Source organism: Ixodes scapularis, unplaced genomic scaffold (assembly GCF_016920785.2).
Source record: "Ixodes scapularis isolate PalLabHiFi unplaced genomic scaffold, ASM1692078v2 PGA_scaffold5__190_contigs__length_132052651, whole genome shotgun sequence".
In the NCBI taxonomy this organism is placed as follows: domain Eukaryota; kingdom Metazoa; phylum Arthropoda; class Arachnida; order Ixodida; family Ixodidae; genus Ixodes; species Ixodes scapularis.
The window spans coordinates 9,205,797-9,219,852 of NW_024609880.1; the positions used below are offsets into that span (position 1 = coordinate 9,205,797).

Consider the following 14,056-nt stretch of genomic DNA (forward strand, 5'->3'; position numbering starts at 1 on the left):
CAAAGCGACGGGCCAAAACGAAGCAGACGACGCTTCTCCACGCTCCCCTTGCGCTGCTGGAGGCGCGCGCGCCAAGAGGAGGAAAGGAGCAAAAGTGGAAAGGGGCGCGTCTTGGCCTATGACAGGCGCGTGCGGCACAACGTACCCGTGACGTACGCGCGCGGGCCAATGAGCAATCGTTATTCCGGTCGTGAAAACCCGCGGAATGCGGACGCTCTCCAAGGTTGTCGCGATAGTGAGTGGGATGAGGACGTAGGGAAGAGAACCAGCTCCCCAACAAGACCAAGATGGCCGCGATCCGACAATCGGTCGTGAAGCGACGCGGGCGCGCAGTTTGACTATTTTTTTGCATTGGATTCGCGATTTGAGCGTCGCGGAGGCATCGTATTTATCGTTTTTTTTATACTTAGACGTCGAATAGGACATTGAAACTTCGCAGGCAGGTACTTCAGACTATATTCTATCCAAACATGTGATTTTTGAAAAACCCCAAATTTCGCGATTTTTTACCATTTTAAGACCCGCGTCTCGCCTTAAGGGATTTGTATGTTATGCTCATTGAATTTTTAATATTATTTCAATGGCAGAAAATATCGCGGGAAAGGTCTACTGTAGCTGCTTTTAATGCGGCAAGCACACTAAAAAACAGCTACAGCAAACCTACCTTGCGGCGAAGTGAGAGACACTCCAGTGTTGAAACACAAATTTTACTTTTCTGAAATAATACATGTGGAAACATAGGAAGCGTCGTCCTTGACAAGCATAGTTCCAGAGACACTTGGTCCGTTATTCTTGGTCAGTACCTAGCGCATGCCGCACGTCACGGCCCAGGTCACGTACGGCGCTGTTTATGTGTGTGGTCATTGCTGCCATCCGCTCAGCCAACACATCGCCACTGGCGCCAGGTTCACGTAGCCAGTCCTCATAGCATGCTGGAAAAAAAAATGCAACTATTAAACTCTGCATAATTTTGACAGAGAAATTTGTAATATTTAAAACAACCTAAGTGTGGGGTAATTTTAATCTTGCAGTATGCAGATATCTTTTTATCTTTTATATAAATAAAAAAAATGAGATACGTCTATCCTTTAGTTTATATTTGTGGGCATGACGGACATAGACGGCTGGATAACTGTCAGAATATGTCGACAAATTACAAATATATGGCAATTAACTTTTTATTTAGTGGTTTAATGAGGCATGTTGCAATCAGGCACGTAGCCAGGATTTTGTTTTGGGGGGGGGGGCGCCCATGACAAATTGATGCATGAGGGGGAGGGGGGAGAGGAGGTCCCAACAAAATGTAAGATTTCGGGGGGGGGGGGGGGGGGGGGGTGGCGGGCCTCATGGGGGCCCCCCAAAATAGCCATTATTACAGGCTAACCCAATTTCGACAATTCGTAAAAATTTGTCGCTTTGAAACGTTCATTGTTAAAATTTTCTTTTTCGTTGCCTAACTCAAGAACTGCGCACCAAAAAGAATCTGGGAAGTTTTGCCGATAATGGTCCATAGAAAAGTGACAGTTGTTTTAGTCATCTCGTCACTATCTGTACAGCATATCCTCGGTAGTTGCTCCACAGTCAACCACCAATTGCAACATGCCCATTAAACCATTTTTTAACAGGTTTTGGTTAGTTAGTCAATACAGGTGATGGTTATCCACCCATGTAAAAATTATGGAAGAAAAAATGCCCTGCATATTTAAAAGATGCCCAGTTAAATGCATGCAACTTTTACCGAAAAAAATCTAGTGCACTACTGTGAAATATAATATACCAAACAGGTAAAAATAAATGTTCAAAAGGTTCGATACGCTGCACATTATTTCGTGTAGTATTTTTTTTAGTAACATCTCCAAAATCTCCATTTGTTGGTTATATTAATCTGTTGCTTCTTCTTCACCTTGTAGTCAGGTCATGAGAAATATGGCGGCCCTGTTGAATGTAATCAGTTAGTGATAAAACGGAGTAAACACGGAAAGTGCCGTAAACTACAAGCTACTCACCTTCTAGCACATTAAGTTTTGTTGGAGTCAGTGGTGGCTTCGCAGCACCTCCATCATTTATCAAACGGTTAGACACCTTGCCACTCGTAGATCGATTTTTCAAAATATTGCGTCCCCATATGGCAGTAGCCAGACTCCTCACAAACTTGGACTCTTTTTTTTGTCGCTGACAGGCGACCCATTGGTCCAAACTAAGGGTAACACTGTCATTTACACAGACCTGCAAATGAAGCAGAGCAATGAATATAAATAAAAACAATAAAGGCTTCATTTGTAATCCTACGAAGCTGTTGGAAATGACAGCAAGTACACAAACTTCAAATTAACCGACAGTTCAAGCCAGCTTTATTTCATGACCACAATCTTAAAACATTGATCGGCCATTTTCTAATTGCAGATTTTAAGAGCAGATATAAATCTAGCTTGTGGCTTCTTTATAATTTTGTCCTTTCCAGTACTTTGTCAAAATATTAAAAAAACTAAAACGGCAACCACAGGCTATAAAAAATTTGCTGCATCAGCTTACCGTTCTTCCGTCAGTTCTGAGTTTAGCCTTCTTCACGATATCATGCTTGGTGTTTGCATTTATTGAGCATCCTTGACGGCGCAAAAAAAAGAAAAAAAAAAAACTAAGTTAAACATTTTAAATCACCATGGTTGTCTTAGGCTTTTTTTTTTTTTTTTTGTAAAATTCATGCTTCAGAAGGAAAGAGATACGCACCTGCTCCAGTGCTCTCGAGCTTTGATTTGATGCTGTTTACACCCTCAAGAATCACATCCAGAATGTCTGTGTTTTTGGCCTCTCTTGTCCGCATCTTTTCAACGTCTTCCTTAAGTTCCCTTGTAGTTTTTTTTAGGGCAAGATACTTCTGATGGAGATCGTCGTACAACTTTTTGGGAACAACAGCACCATCATCCCCACTGTCTGTATCACTGTGGCTTTCGTACCTGGCATGCTTGGCACTCCGAGCCTCTGGGAAAAGTGGGTTCTTGCGCTTCTGAGACAACTTTTCTGAAATTATTTGCTTCATCTTTGCTGTTGCTTCTCTTGTACGATTCAATTTCTGCTGAGCCTGCACTATTACAAGCACCATGTAGGGAAAGCTCCAGCATCTTTTGATTTCATTGGCGGTCACATTTTCATGGACACTCTTGTCAAAATAATAATTGTAATTTACACCAACATTTCTTTGCTCTGCCAAAGAAAAATTTAGTATATAATTGCAATAAGGATTTCTTCCAATACAATTTATGTTTTCAATCACAGCAAATTATATAGAAAATTAGTAATTTTTGTGTAAAACTCAATTATGCAGTTTCTTAAATGAAATTTTAGAAAGAAAATCAGGTGACGGATTGTCTGGGTGCTATTCTCACTGCATTACTGCACTCGGCTTATCAAGCCTTTGAGAAACATCACTAGTATGTTGACTAATTAACGAAAATCTGTAAATTAACTGTTTGGGGCTATGTTGCAATTGTAGTTAAGCAAACCATTGTTAGGGTACTATCGAATTGAAACAATCTGCAAAAGGGCAACAAGCTTTTAGATATTCAGAGCTGAAATTACGCCTTTTGTGTCCTGGTTAAAAAACTGCATACTGGAAGGAGCGCGTTATGTTGCGCTCACATAGTCGTTTTGGTCTGGCTTGCGGGTTTTCAGTCAAGCCATGAAAGGCAAAATTTATATCTAAAAACTTGTAGCCTTTTATAAATTGTTCAAATTCGGCAAGGCTTTAATAATAGCTCCATTTAAAAGTGCAATTGCAACACTGTCTAATAAACGGTTCTAATGTCAACCAATCACAATAATTATAAGGACAACATCCACATACATACCTATTACCTTTTCGTTTTTCTTAATAGAGAAAAAGAACAAAAATTGTTATATATTGTTTTACACCAGACAAGATGTATCAGTCATACTTAACCTCATTTCTCTGAATATTACAGAAAATTTGTAATCTTCCAAGGTGTGCTTTAAAACTATATGAGGGAATAAATAATGAACTACAGTACCAAAAAACCGAACAGACTAAATGGAAAAACAATATAATTTTAATTTCAACCAGAAACCAGCTAAAATCAGTTTTTTTTGTGAAGTATCAATTTTCATACTTTAATCTGTATTTACCTGTTAAGGCCATTGTTTTATTCAGTTACCACTTGTAGTGACATTTAGTCTTTTATTTCATAGTGTAAATAATTTTTCGTGGCAACACAGCTCATTTGTACATATTATGTGAAGGCACCGGAGGGGTTCTATGATAGTTCTAAAAGGATAAGCAGCAACAAAATGCTTGCCATTTCGACCCGAAGAGCTGCTTGGTCGTCTTCCGAACTGCTGTGCTCAACAACCTGGTCAAGGACTTTAGGTAGAGGGATCCTCTTGCCCCTTTTGATCCTCTCCTCGATCGACGACTTTGAGTCTGCAAAGTGGTACACACAATAACATATAGGGCAAGTCTCCTCTGGTGTGCTGCTGTGAGGAACTGCATTGATATATATCACCTGCCAAAAGTAGTATTTGGGCTTTAAAACAGCCCGGCTCCCCTCCGTCTGGAGTCAACAAAGCATCATAGAGGTGACCCTTCTTGTAGTCATCCTCACTTCTCGGTTCAAAGTTTTTAATTGCAGATGTACTGATGATAGTCTTAGGTCGTGCTGTTCCAGTAAAATATTGCACATATGCGAAATTCATCTCTGTAAGAAAAGAATACAATCGAATTTAATGTGAAGTAATCGCATTATGTTCAAACAATTCCAACCGTCACATCCGCATGTGGTGGAGAAAATGTGGCTGATCAGCGAGGTAATTTATTACACAAACAAAGCACCAAGGCAAGACGAGACTACACCAATTCCCGATTAATATTTTTATATTAATTATACGCCTTAATCAACCGTGACAGCGTGCGGTCTAGAGAAGCTCGTTCTAACGAACGCAGTTTTAGCGAAAACAGTTTCTTCGAGCTGCCTCGAAAGTCGAAACTCGGTTTCGAGAAGATGGCAACCCCCGGCATGCTGCTTCCGATGTTTCTCTGATTCATCAGCCTAGCTTGCCGAGTACTCAGCGATGAACCCTTGTAGGTGCGTGCTCGAACTTGAGATTAACATTCCTTCGAGCGACAGCGAGCGCGCGTAGCATGGTTTGCTTGCAAGTGTAGGTTCCCGCCGTGCACACATCGCATTTCTCTAAACCACACTTCGATAAAACGTACTCTTTTCGCTTTATATATAAATATGAAAGAAGAAGAAGAAGAAGAAGACGAAAAAGAAGTGAAAGAAAAAAAAAAAAAAACGCGTGCAACGCAGTTTCGTTTTGCCGATCCAACCATGCGCCGGCGCAAACTGCTGCCTGAATCGCAATTTCGTTTCGCCGATCCAACCATGCGCCGGCGCAAACTGCTGTTGAACTATATTTTACTGCAATAAAATCTTACCCTTTCTTCCTGTAGGAATAGATGTCCTGCGGTCTTTTCAGCAACTGAAAGCTCATACGCAGCAGGTGATGCAACCAAAACTAGCAGCTCAACTGGCTCAATCGGCTCAACTGAAACCGCGCGCCGACTCCGGCTGGCGATATTGCCACCCGCAGAGCCGAGAAGGCAACGCTCGGTCACGGTCTTCTAGAAGATTCCCGGTCATTCTCGCAGCAGACGTAACTTTCCTTCTGCTTTGTTATTCTCGAAAGTGCCAGTTCATCCTCGCCCCGAGCGCGCGACGCTCGAACCTTCGTTGCCGAACTTTCGAGATAGTGACGCAGGGTAGATAAGCGGCTCCCGCGACCTTGTCGAGTCAGTCCCAGTTTCGCTAGCGCTCTGTAGTGCCGCCGAACCGCCGCCCGCTTTTCCGCTACCTCGACGCTCCTTCGTTATTTATTTTTGGTTGGCACAAGTTCGCCCATTAAATCTTTATTTTCAGTTCACTGTTTGGCTTTTCGTCACCTTCATTCGTGACATTTCTGGTGGAGGTGCGGGGTACAAAACCCGTGCAGCGTACCCCTAGAAGAACTCGGTCAACAAGCCCCATTTCCCGACGACCTTCCGTTGAAGACTCAGAGCATCGTGCCAGCCGCCGTCTTCAAGGGCAAGCTCCTGAACTCGGACCCCCGCCGCGGAAATCAAAGAAGAAGACCGCGACGATGACCGCTCCGCCCGTCGTTGTCCTGCCCGTCGCCCCCCGATCGCCGACAACTTTCCATGGCGAAATTTATGAAGACGTCGAGGACTGGATCCTTCACTATGAGCGCGTCGCCCGCCACAACGGATGGAACGCCGAGCAGCGCCTCCAGAACCTCTACTTCTCGCTGGAAGGCACCGCGAGGCACTGGTTCGAAAACCACGAGGCTTCGCTTACATCGTGGGATATCTGCGCTGCCGAGTTGAGGCGAACATTCTCGAACCAACACCGGCGACAGAATGCGGAGGACCTGCTCCAGACGCGGACACAAGCCCCCGACGAAAGCGTGACAAGCTACGTTGAAGACGTGCTACGACTCTGTACACGCGCCGACCCTCAAGCCACCGAGGAGAAGAAGTTGCGCTTCCTCATGAGGGGCGTCAAGAGTGAAATCTTCGGTGGCCTTGTCCGCAGCCCCCCGACGACGGTAGATGGCTTCGTGGCCGAGGCAACCAACATCGAGCGAGCGCTGTTGGCCAGAGCTGTGCACTATCAACGACGCACCGGTGTGTCAACGGTTCCGGCTGTCTCACCACCTCGCTCCGATGTCAATAGTATCAACATCGAACACCTGCGGCAGATAATCCGCGACGTCGTTCGAGAAGAAATCAGGAAGGTTCTGCCCACTGCCGATCGCCCTGCCTCGCTTTCTATGGCGGAAGTAGTGCGGGAGGAGGTGCAGCGAGCCTTCCAGCAGGAGGCTCCCGTCGACCTGCCACCACCGGAACAACCAACGGTGAGCTACGCCGCCATGGCTCGACGACCGCCAGTTCCTGCCCGTCAACCTCCTGCGCCGCAACGACGAGACACACCAGCACCGCCGTACCTCCGACGTCTCGACGACCGACCTCAGTGCGTCCGGCGAGAACAACCGGCGCCCAGGAAGACTGACGTCTGGCGGACGGCTGATCGACGCCCCCTGTGCTACCACTGTGGTGAAGCAGACCACATCTACCGACGATGCCCCTACCGACAGCTGGGCTTACGAGGGTTTGCGCCCAACGACCCTCGACCACGTCTTGGAGAGCGACCTCGGGACATCGAAGACTACCTCCGCCGCTCTTCATCTCCTGAGTCGTCTCGCCGCCGAGGATTCCGTTCACCACCTCCCCGACGCTCGCCATCGCCCTTCCGCCGGTCCCGCCGAGAAAGCCTGTCCCCCTTGCCTCGCCGGGAAAACTGAGTGCGGCAATACCGGGAGGTGGTATTGCCGGTGACGAACGACGCCAATATCCTCCACTAACGTCGGAGGGCTCCCACACTAGCGACGAAACGGATAGGAGCGACGCTTCTGTGACGGTGTCGAATAACCTCGACGTTACCATCGACGGCCACGACGCGAAGGCACTCGTCGACACCGGAGCAGACTATTCCGTTTTAAGTGGGAAGCTCTCTCGCCGCCTTCGGAAAGTGATGACGCCGTGGGATGGCCCGAAAATACGAACCGCCGGCGGACATCTCATCACACCAGTGGGAAGGTGTACTGCGCGCGTGGACATCTACGGAGAGTCTTGCCCCGTCAAATTCGTCGTCCTCAAAGACTGTTCGAGAGACGTCATCCTTGGCATGGACTTCCTTTGTGAGTACGGTGCCGTGATCGACCTTGGAGCAAACAGGTTGACGCTGCGAAAGCCCGTGCTACCTCCGGAGGAATCCAAAACGTCGCCAGCCGCCGTCCGAGTCATTGCGGACCACGTGAACCTGCCGCCACGGTCGAGTGTTCTTGTGCCCGTCGTTACCGACGCAGTTGCCAGCGGGAAAGTCCTTTTGGAAGGCAACGTCCAACTGCTTCTCGGAAGAGGAATAGGCGTCGCAAGGGGCGTAGCAGAGCTGCAGGATGGACGTTGTGTGGTCCTCGCGACGAACTTTCGACCGGAGGCGCAGCATCTCACGAAAGGTGCCACTATAGGACACGTCGAGGAACTCCGGGCCGACGCCGAAATCGCCGCGATCTCCGACGAGCCCTCGCCATGTCAGCCGTCCAGTACTGTGCCGCCACAGCTCGACGTTAACCCCAAGCTCAGCGCCACGGAACGACGACAGCTCGGAGACCTCCTCGCCGAGTTCGGCGACTGCTTTGCGACGACGTCGAGGGTGCGCCAGACAACAGTTGCGAAACACCGCATCATTACCAACGAGGACGCGCTCCCTGTGCATCGGCCGCCGTACCGGGTCTCCCCAAAGGAACGAGAGGCCATTCATGAACAAGTACAGGAGATGCTCAACGACGACATCATTCAGCCTTCGAGCAGCCCGTGGGCCTCTCCAGTTGTGCTGGTAAAGAAGAAAGACGGAACGCTTCGATTCTGCGTTGACTACCGGCGGCTCAACGCGGTCACGAAGAAAGATGTGTATCCGCTCCCCCGCATCGACGACACGCTGGACCGGCTGCGCCACTCCCAATACTTTTCGTCGATGGACCTTAAGAGTGGCTACTGGCAGATCGAAGTCGACGAACGGGACCGAGAGAAGACTGCCTTCGTCACGCCCGACGGACTGTTTGAGTTCAAGGTGATGCCCTTCGGACTGTGCACGGCGCCGGCAACGTTCCAACGTGTCATGGACACCGTCCTGGCAGGCCTCAAGTGGCAGAGCTGTCTCGTTTACCTCGATGACGTCGTGGTATTCTCGGCCAACTTCGACGAGCATTTGCGACGCCTTCGGGCCGTTTTAGAGGCAATCAGGACCGCAGGACTCACCCTCAAGCCGACGAAGTGCCGGTTTGCCTACGGCGAACTGAAGTTCCTGGGCCACGTGGTGAGCAACGAAGGTGTAAGTCCTGACCCTGAGAAGACTCGCGCCGTAGCGGCCTTTCCACCGCCCACCGACAAAACTGCCGTCCGAAGATTCCTTGGGCTTTGCGCATACTACCGGCGATTCGTTCAGGATTTCGCCAAGCTTTCTGCGCCGCTAACGTACCTTACGAAGGACACCGTGAACTTCGACTGGGGTGAAGAACAACAACAGGCATTCGACGAACTAAAGCGACGGCTCCAGTCACCACCGATTCTCGGCCACTTCGACCAATCAGCCGAAACGGAGGTCCACACGGACGCCAGTAATACAGGACTCGGAGCGGTACTGGTCCAACGACAAGAAGGTGCGGAGCGCGTGATCGCATACGCTAGCCGGACGCTGTCGAACGCGGAACGCAATTACTCGACGACCGAGAAGGAATGTCTGGCCGTCGTCTGGGCTATCACGAAATTCCGCCCATACCTGTACGGGACTCCGTTTCGGGTGGTCACCGACCACCATTCGCTGTGTTGGTTAGCGAGCCTGAAGGACCCATCGGGACGCCTCGCTCGATGGAGCCTACGACTGCAAGAGTACGACGTAACCGTGGTCTACAAGTCAGGCCGAAAACACAGCGACGCCGACTGCCTGTCCAGAGCCCCTGTCGAGTCAGCTGCCGGATGTGCCAAAGACGACGACGACGACGACCACTTTCTTGGCGCGGTGAGCATTCACGGCATGGCAGCGCTCCAACGGGACGATCCTGAGCTGCGTGCATTGATCGACCACTTGGAGGGACGAGGGGGTACGATTCTCCGAGCCTTCTCACGTGACCTGCCACGATTCGCCGTCCGGAGAGGTATCCTCTATAAAGAAAACTTCGGGGACAACAACTCGACGTGGCTGCTAGTGATTCCTGCTAGTCTTCGAGAAGAGATCTTCCAAGCCTGCCACGACGACCCAACATCTGGTCACCTTGGCTACAGTAGGACCCTTGCACGGATCCGAGAAAAATACTACTGGCCCAAGCTTCCGAAGACTGTCCACCTCTACGTCCGTTCGTGCCACGAATGCCAACGACGTAAGAAACCACCGACGAAGCCGGCAGGTCTCTTGCAACCGATCGCGCCCCCGACTACACCATTCCAGCAGGTTGGAATGGATCTTCTCGGACCTTTCCCACCGTCGGCGCAGGGAAACCGGTGGATAATCGTGGCAACTGATTATCTCACCAGGTACGCCGAGACAAAAGCACTCCCGTCGGGGACCGCCGTGGAAGTAGCCAAATTCTTCGTGGAGTCTATCGTCCTCCGACACGGCGCTCCCCAAGTCCTGATTACGGATCGAGGATCCTCGTTCATGGCGCAACTGACACAAGAGATACTCCGCCTGAGCCACACCGACCACCGCCGGACCACGGCATACCACCCGCAGACCAACGGGTTGACGGAGCGACTAAACAAGACCATCGCCGACATGATTTCTATGTACGTTGACGTGGAACACAAGACGTGGGATGAAGTGCTGCCCTACGTCACGTTTGCGTACAACACGGCGATTCAAGAAACTACCGGCATTACACCCTTTCAGCTGGTGCACGGCAGAAAGGTGACGACGATGCTCGACGCCATGCTGCCCCACGACCCGACGGATGACGGCACTGACGACGCCCAGCTGGTCACCCAACGAGCAGAAGAAGTACGCCAGCTAGCCCGTCTTCGAATAAAGGACCAGCAACGTGTGGACGCTGGCCGGTACAACCTTCGCCGCCGCGACGTGGAGTTCCAGCCCGGAGACAGGGTATGGGTGTGGACACCCATTCGCCGCCGCGGCCTCAGCGAGAAACTGTTAAAACGCTACTTCGGACCCTACAAGGTCATCCGCCGCCTTGGGGACTTGAACTACGAGGTGCTCCCCGACGGAACTCGCCCATCAGGACGCCGCCAGCCACGACCCGAAGTCGTCCACGTTGTTCGACTCAAGCCGTTCTACGCGCGTTAGGATTGTGAAACTGCATGTTTGTTTTGTTTCGCCGTAATTGTTTTAGCCATTTCCGTTTTCCTTTCGTTTTGCATCGGGGCGATGCACTTTTAAAGGGGGGATAATGCCACCCGCAGAGCCGAGAAGGCAACGCTCGGTCACGGTCTTCTAGAAGATTCCCGGTCATTCTCGCAGCAGACGTAACTTTCCTTCTGCTTTGTTATTCTCGAAAGTGCCAGTTCATCCTCGCCCCGAGCGCGCGACGCTCGAACCTTCGTTGCCGAACTTTCGAGATAGTGACGCAGGGTAGATAAGCGGCTCCCGCGACCTTGTCGAGTCAGTCCCAGTTTCGCTAGCGCTCTGTAGTGCCGCCGAACCGCCGCCCGCTTTTCCGCTACCTCGACGCTCCTTCGTTATTTATTTTTGGTTGGCACAAGTTCGCCCATTAAATCTTTATTTTCAGTTCACTGTTTGGCTTTTCGTCACCTTCATTCGTGACAATATGGCGAGACGGCCACCTAACACCCATGGCAAATACAGAAGAGAAGGATAACTCTAATAAAAAAAAATTAAGTTTCATTTTACAACTTAGAATTATATTTAGTTCAGGACGTTGTTATTAGCACTATAGACTGTAAAGATGGTTTTGTTTACAATGCGGTTTATGGCGCGATGGCGTGCGTTTCACGTTTTCGAAGTACCCAGGTCCCCGGGTAGCCATCCCGCCAATCCCGCTACTACAGCCACTGTACCGCTACTAATCCCGCTTCCCGCTCTTCCCGCGTCATTCTTCGCCATTATTGCTCGTCAAACAAGCGCTACGCCGATTCTGCCGAAACTTCTGCATATGAAACGGCATTATGGCCAGTAAGCAGCGGCCGAAGCAATACCGACGTTACCTGGCACCTTTATCCGAAGAGAGCGTGCCGCGGTCGACGCGTGCTCGGTGGCATCAGACCGAAAAGGTAGGCTTTTATAGTCGGTGAACCGTAAGATTTTATTGACGAAATCTTTTTGTTGTCAGATTCTTGCTGAAGGCGCCCCGCGACCTTTGGAGCAGAAGTCAGCTGCGCAGTCTCACAATCGTGGAGATGTGAGTTTGTTCATTTCAAGCGTTACTTCATGCATGGTCTTTCGTTGTTAAATACCGTGTGCGTTCGCTCTCGTCTTTCTCTGTATCGAGCCACTGCTTCCAACCTCCGGCTCCTATGCTTTGCTGCAGTGCTTCTGGGCTGGGCTTTGTGAGCGAATATCTGACGAATAGGCGATGAAGCTTGCCCGACGGCGCTCGATGTGCGCGTGCGAACACCCCGGGGCGAGCTTCGTCGCTTTTTGAACACAAATATGGCAAAACTTGCAACTTGCTTTTTGGACACAAATAGGGGAAAACTTGCACTTGTATGGGAAAACTTGCAACGAAAATCTGAAAGAAAATTCTATCATGTAAGACCCCACACGGCCCAAGACCTCAAAAGCCTTGACGATGTCAAGAACGACGACGACGACGTCTTGGAAATCGAAGACGTCTTGGGCGCCTTAGATTGAAATCTTTGGAATACGGACAAAAAATTTAAGAAAGCGCGAAATTGACGTGTGGTGCTACTCGATCGAACATATAATGTCCCTATAACCTAAACTCATACTGTGCGTGCCGTTCTTTCTCATGTTCAAGCTTTCTTAATTTTTGTCAAATACTGTAAAACGTTTTTATTGTGCGGCCTTTATATTTTTTAAATCCGGCTGGGACCATCATGGCTTGCACGTGACGTCAAAGCTGCTCTTCTTGCTGGTGGTGAAAGCGTGCCGTTAATGCACTGGAAGCTGCGCCGACTCGTTTCCGCCCGCTGGTAACGCTTGTTTTTTGATTGTAGAATTAGTACTGTAAAGGCTATGCACCACCACCAGAGAGGATCAAATTATGTTGGTGCAGGCTATTCCAGGGGTCCAAATCCAGGCCTTTAAAGGTTGGATTATTTGTGTACGGTTAAACTAAGTTCTAAATCTTTTCTAATTAGTGAAATTGTGGCTCGCGAGCAGCAATAGTTTTACAGCATCTGTTTCATGGGGTCCATCTTGTGGGGAAGGAGGATGCCCTGCAAGAGCACGTTCTTCAGAGCATGAAACATAATTTTCACGTGCCTTCCCGCTCGACTGCTGGTTTAATCTACAGAGTGAAACAAGGAGACGGCAGGCTCTTTAAATCGACCGGAAAATTCGGTTTCTTAACCTATCGCGCTACGACTTTGTGCAGCGTTGCCCACAGATGGTGCATTTTTTTTTGTAAAATTTGCAAAGAGCGAACTTACCTGAGGAAGAAGTAAAGAAAGAAAAAGGCTTAGCTCCTATGGAAACGCAGCGAAGCCACCGGTCTTCAAACACGGCGCCGTTGCGCACAAGAGACAAGAGATGGCGCAAGCGGTCGCGACGCCAACTGCCTCCAACGAACGAGCAGACGACGCCGAGAGCCGGCGTATTTAGCAGACAAGGAACTGCAGTTCCTCGTTGTTACCGCGTCTGTTTTTGTTTCTGCGACTGTCGCCGCCTGCGGAACGAGTGTTGCTTTTGAGTCGAAAAGATTGTCTGCTGACGCTGGCACTCGGCGCCGTATGCTCGTTCGTTGACGGCGTTCGTTGCGCCATCTCTTGTGTCCCGTGCGAAACGGCGCCGTGTTGTTTGAAGACCGGTGGCGTCGCTGAGTTTCCGTCGGAGCTAAGCCTTTTTCTTTCTTTACTTTTTCCTCAGGTAAGTTCGCTCTTTGCAAATTTTACAAAAAAAAAATGCACCATCTGTGGGCAACGCTGCACAAAGTCGTAGCGCGATAGGTTAAGAAACCGAATTTTCCGGTCGATTTAAAGAGCCTGCCGTCTCCTTGTTTCACCCTGTAGATATGAGTATGTCTGCTCCTGAGCACTGAAATGGGTCTCATGTACGGTTGGTTGGTGTGGGGTAGAGTGCTGCAGAAGCTCTACCTCCTGTAGACGCTCGTTACCTCCGAAGCGCCAAAGCACAAGTGTGCTTCGGTTACGCATTCATGCTTGTGCTATCAAGGCTAGAAAGTTTTTGCTGTCGGGGGGGGGGGGGGGGGGGGGGCGGGGCGGGCGGGGGGGCGGGCGGGGGGGGGCGGGCGGGGGGGGGGGAAGTGAAGGGGGTGG

The 14,056-nt window shown here is 49.8% G+C and overlaps 1 protein-coding gene across 3 annotated transcripts; it reads right to left on the minus strand.

The window, feature by feature from the left end:
* Window positions 1–693: 693 nt before the first annotated feature.
* LOC120842934 (BEN domain-containing protein 5-like) lies at window positions 694–5,547 on the minus strand. Of its 3 annotated transcripts, XM_042293895.1 has the most exons (7): window positions 5,450–5,547; window positions 4,518–4,709; window positions 4,311–4,435; window positions 2,728–3,079; window positions 2,533–2,603; window positions 2,007–2,226; window positions 694–932 (listed from the first exon to the last, which is right to left on the minus strand). In XM_042293895.1, exons 2-7 carry the CDS (start codon window positions 4,705–4,707, stop codon window positions 787–789), a joined length of 1,104 nt encoding a protein of 367 aa, XP_042149829.1. In that variant the 5' UTR covers window positions 4,708–4,709; window positions 5,450–5,547; the 3' UTR covers window positions 694–786. The 3 variants fall into 3 exon arrangements, with proteins under 3 accessions (XP_042149829.1, XP_040070097.1, XP_042149830.1); XM_040214163.2 differs by lacking the exon at window positions 5,450–5,547 and having other exon boundaries at window positions 4,518–5,269; XM_042293896.1 differs by lacking the exons at window positions 4,311–4,435; window positions 4,518–4,709; window positions 5,450–5,547 and having other exon boundaries at window positions 2,728–2,896; window positions 2,955–3,901.
* Between the last annotated feature and the right edge of the window lie 8,509 nt (window positions 5,548–14,056).

Excerpts from the sequence above, each read along its gene's own strand:
- LOC120842934 (XM_042293895.1), bottom strand. The coding sequence starts at position 4,707 with ATGAATTTCGCATATGTGCAATATTTTACTGGAACAGCACGACCTAAG. Across the intron at positions 4,436-4,517 it reads CCAAATACTACTTTTGGCAG|ACTCAAAGTCGTCGATCGAG; the intron begins GTGATATATATC and ends ACCACTTTGCAG. Across the intron at positions 933-2,006 it reads AAAACTTAATGTGCTAGAAG|CATGCTATGAGGACTGGCTA; the intron begins GTGAGTAGCTTG and ends TTTTTTTTCCAG.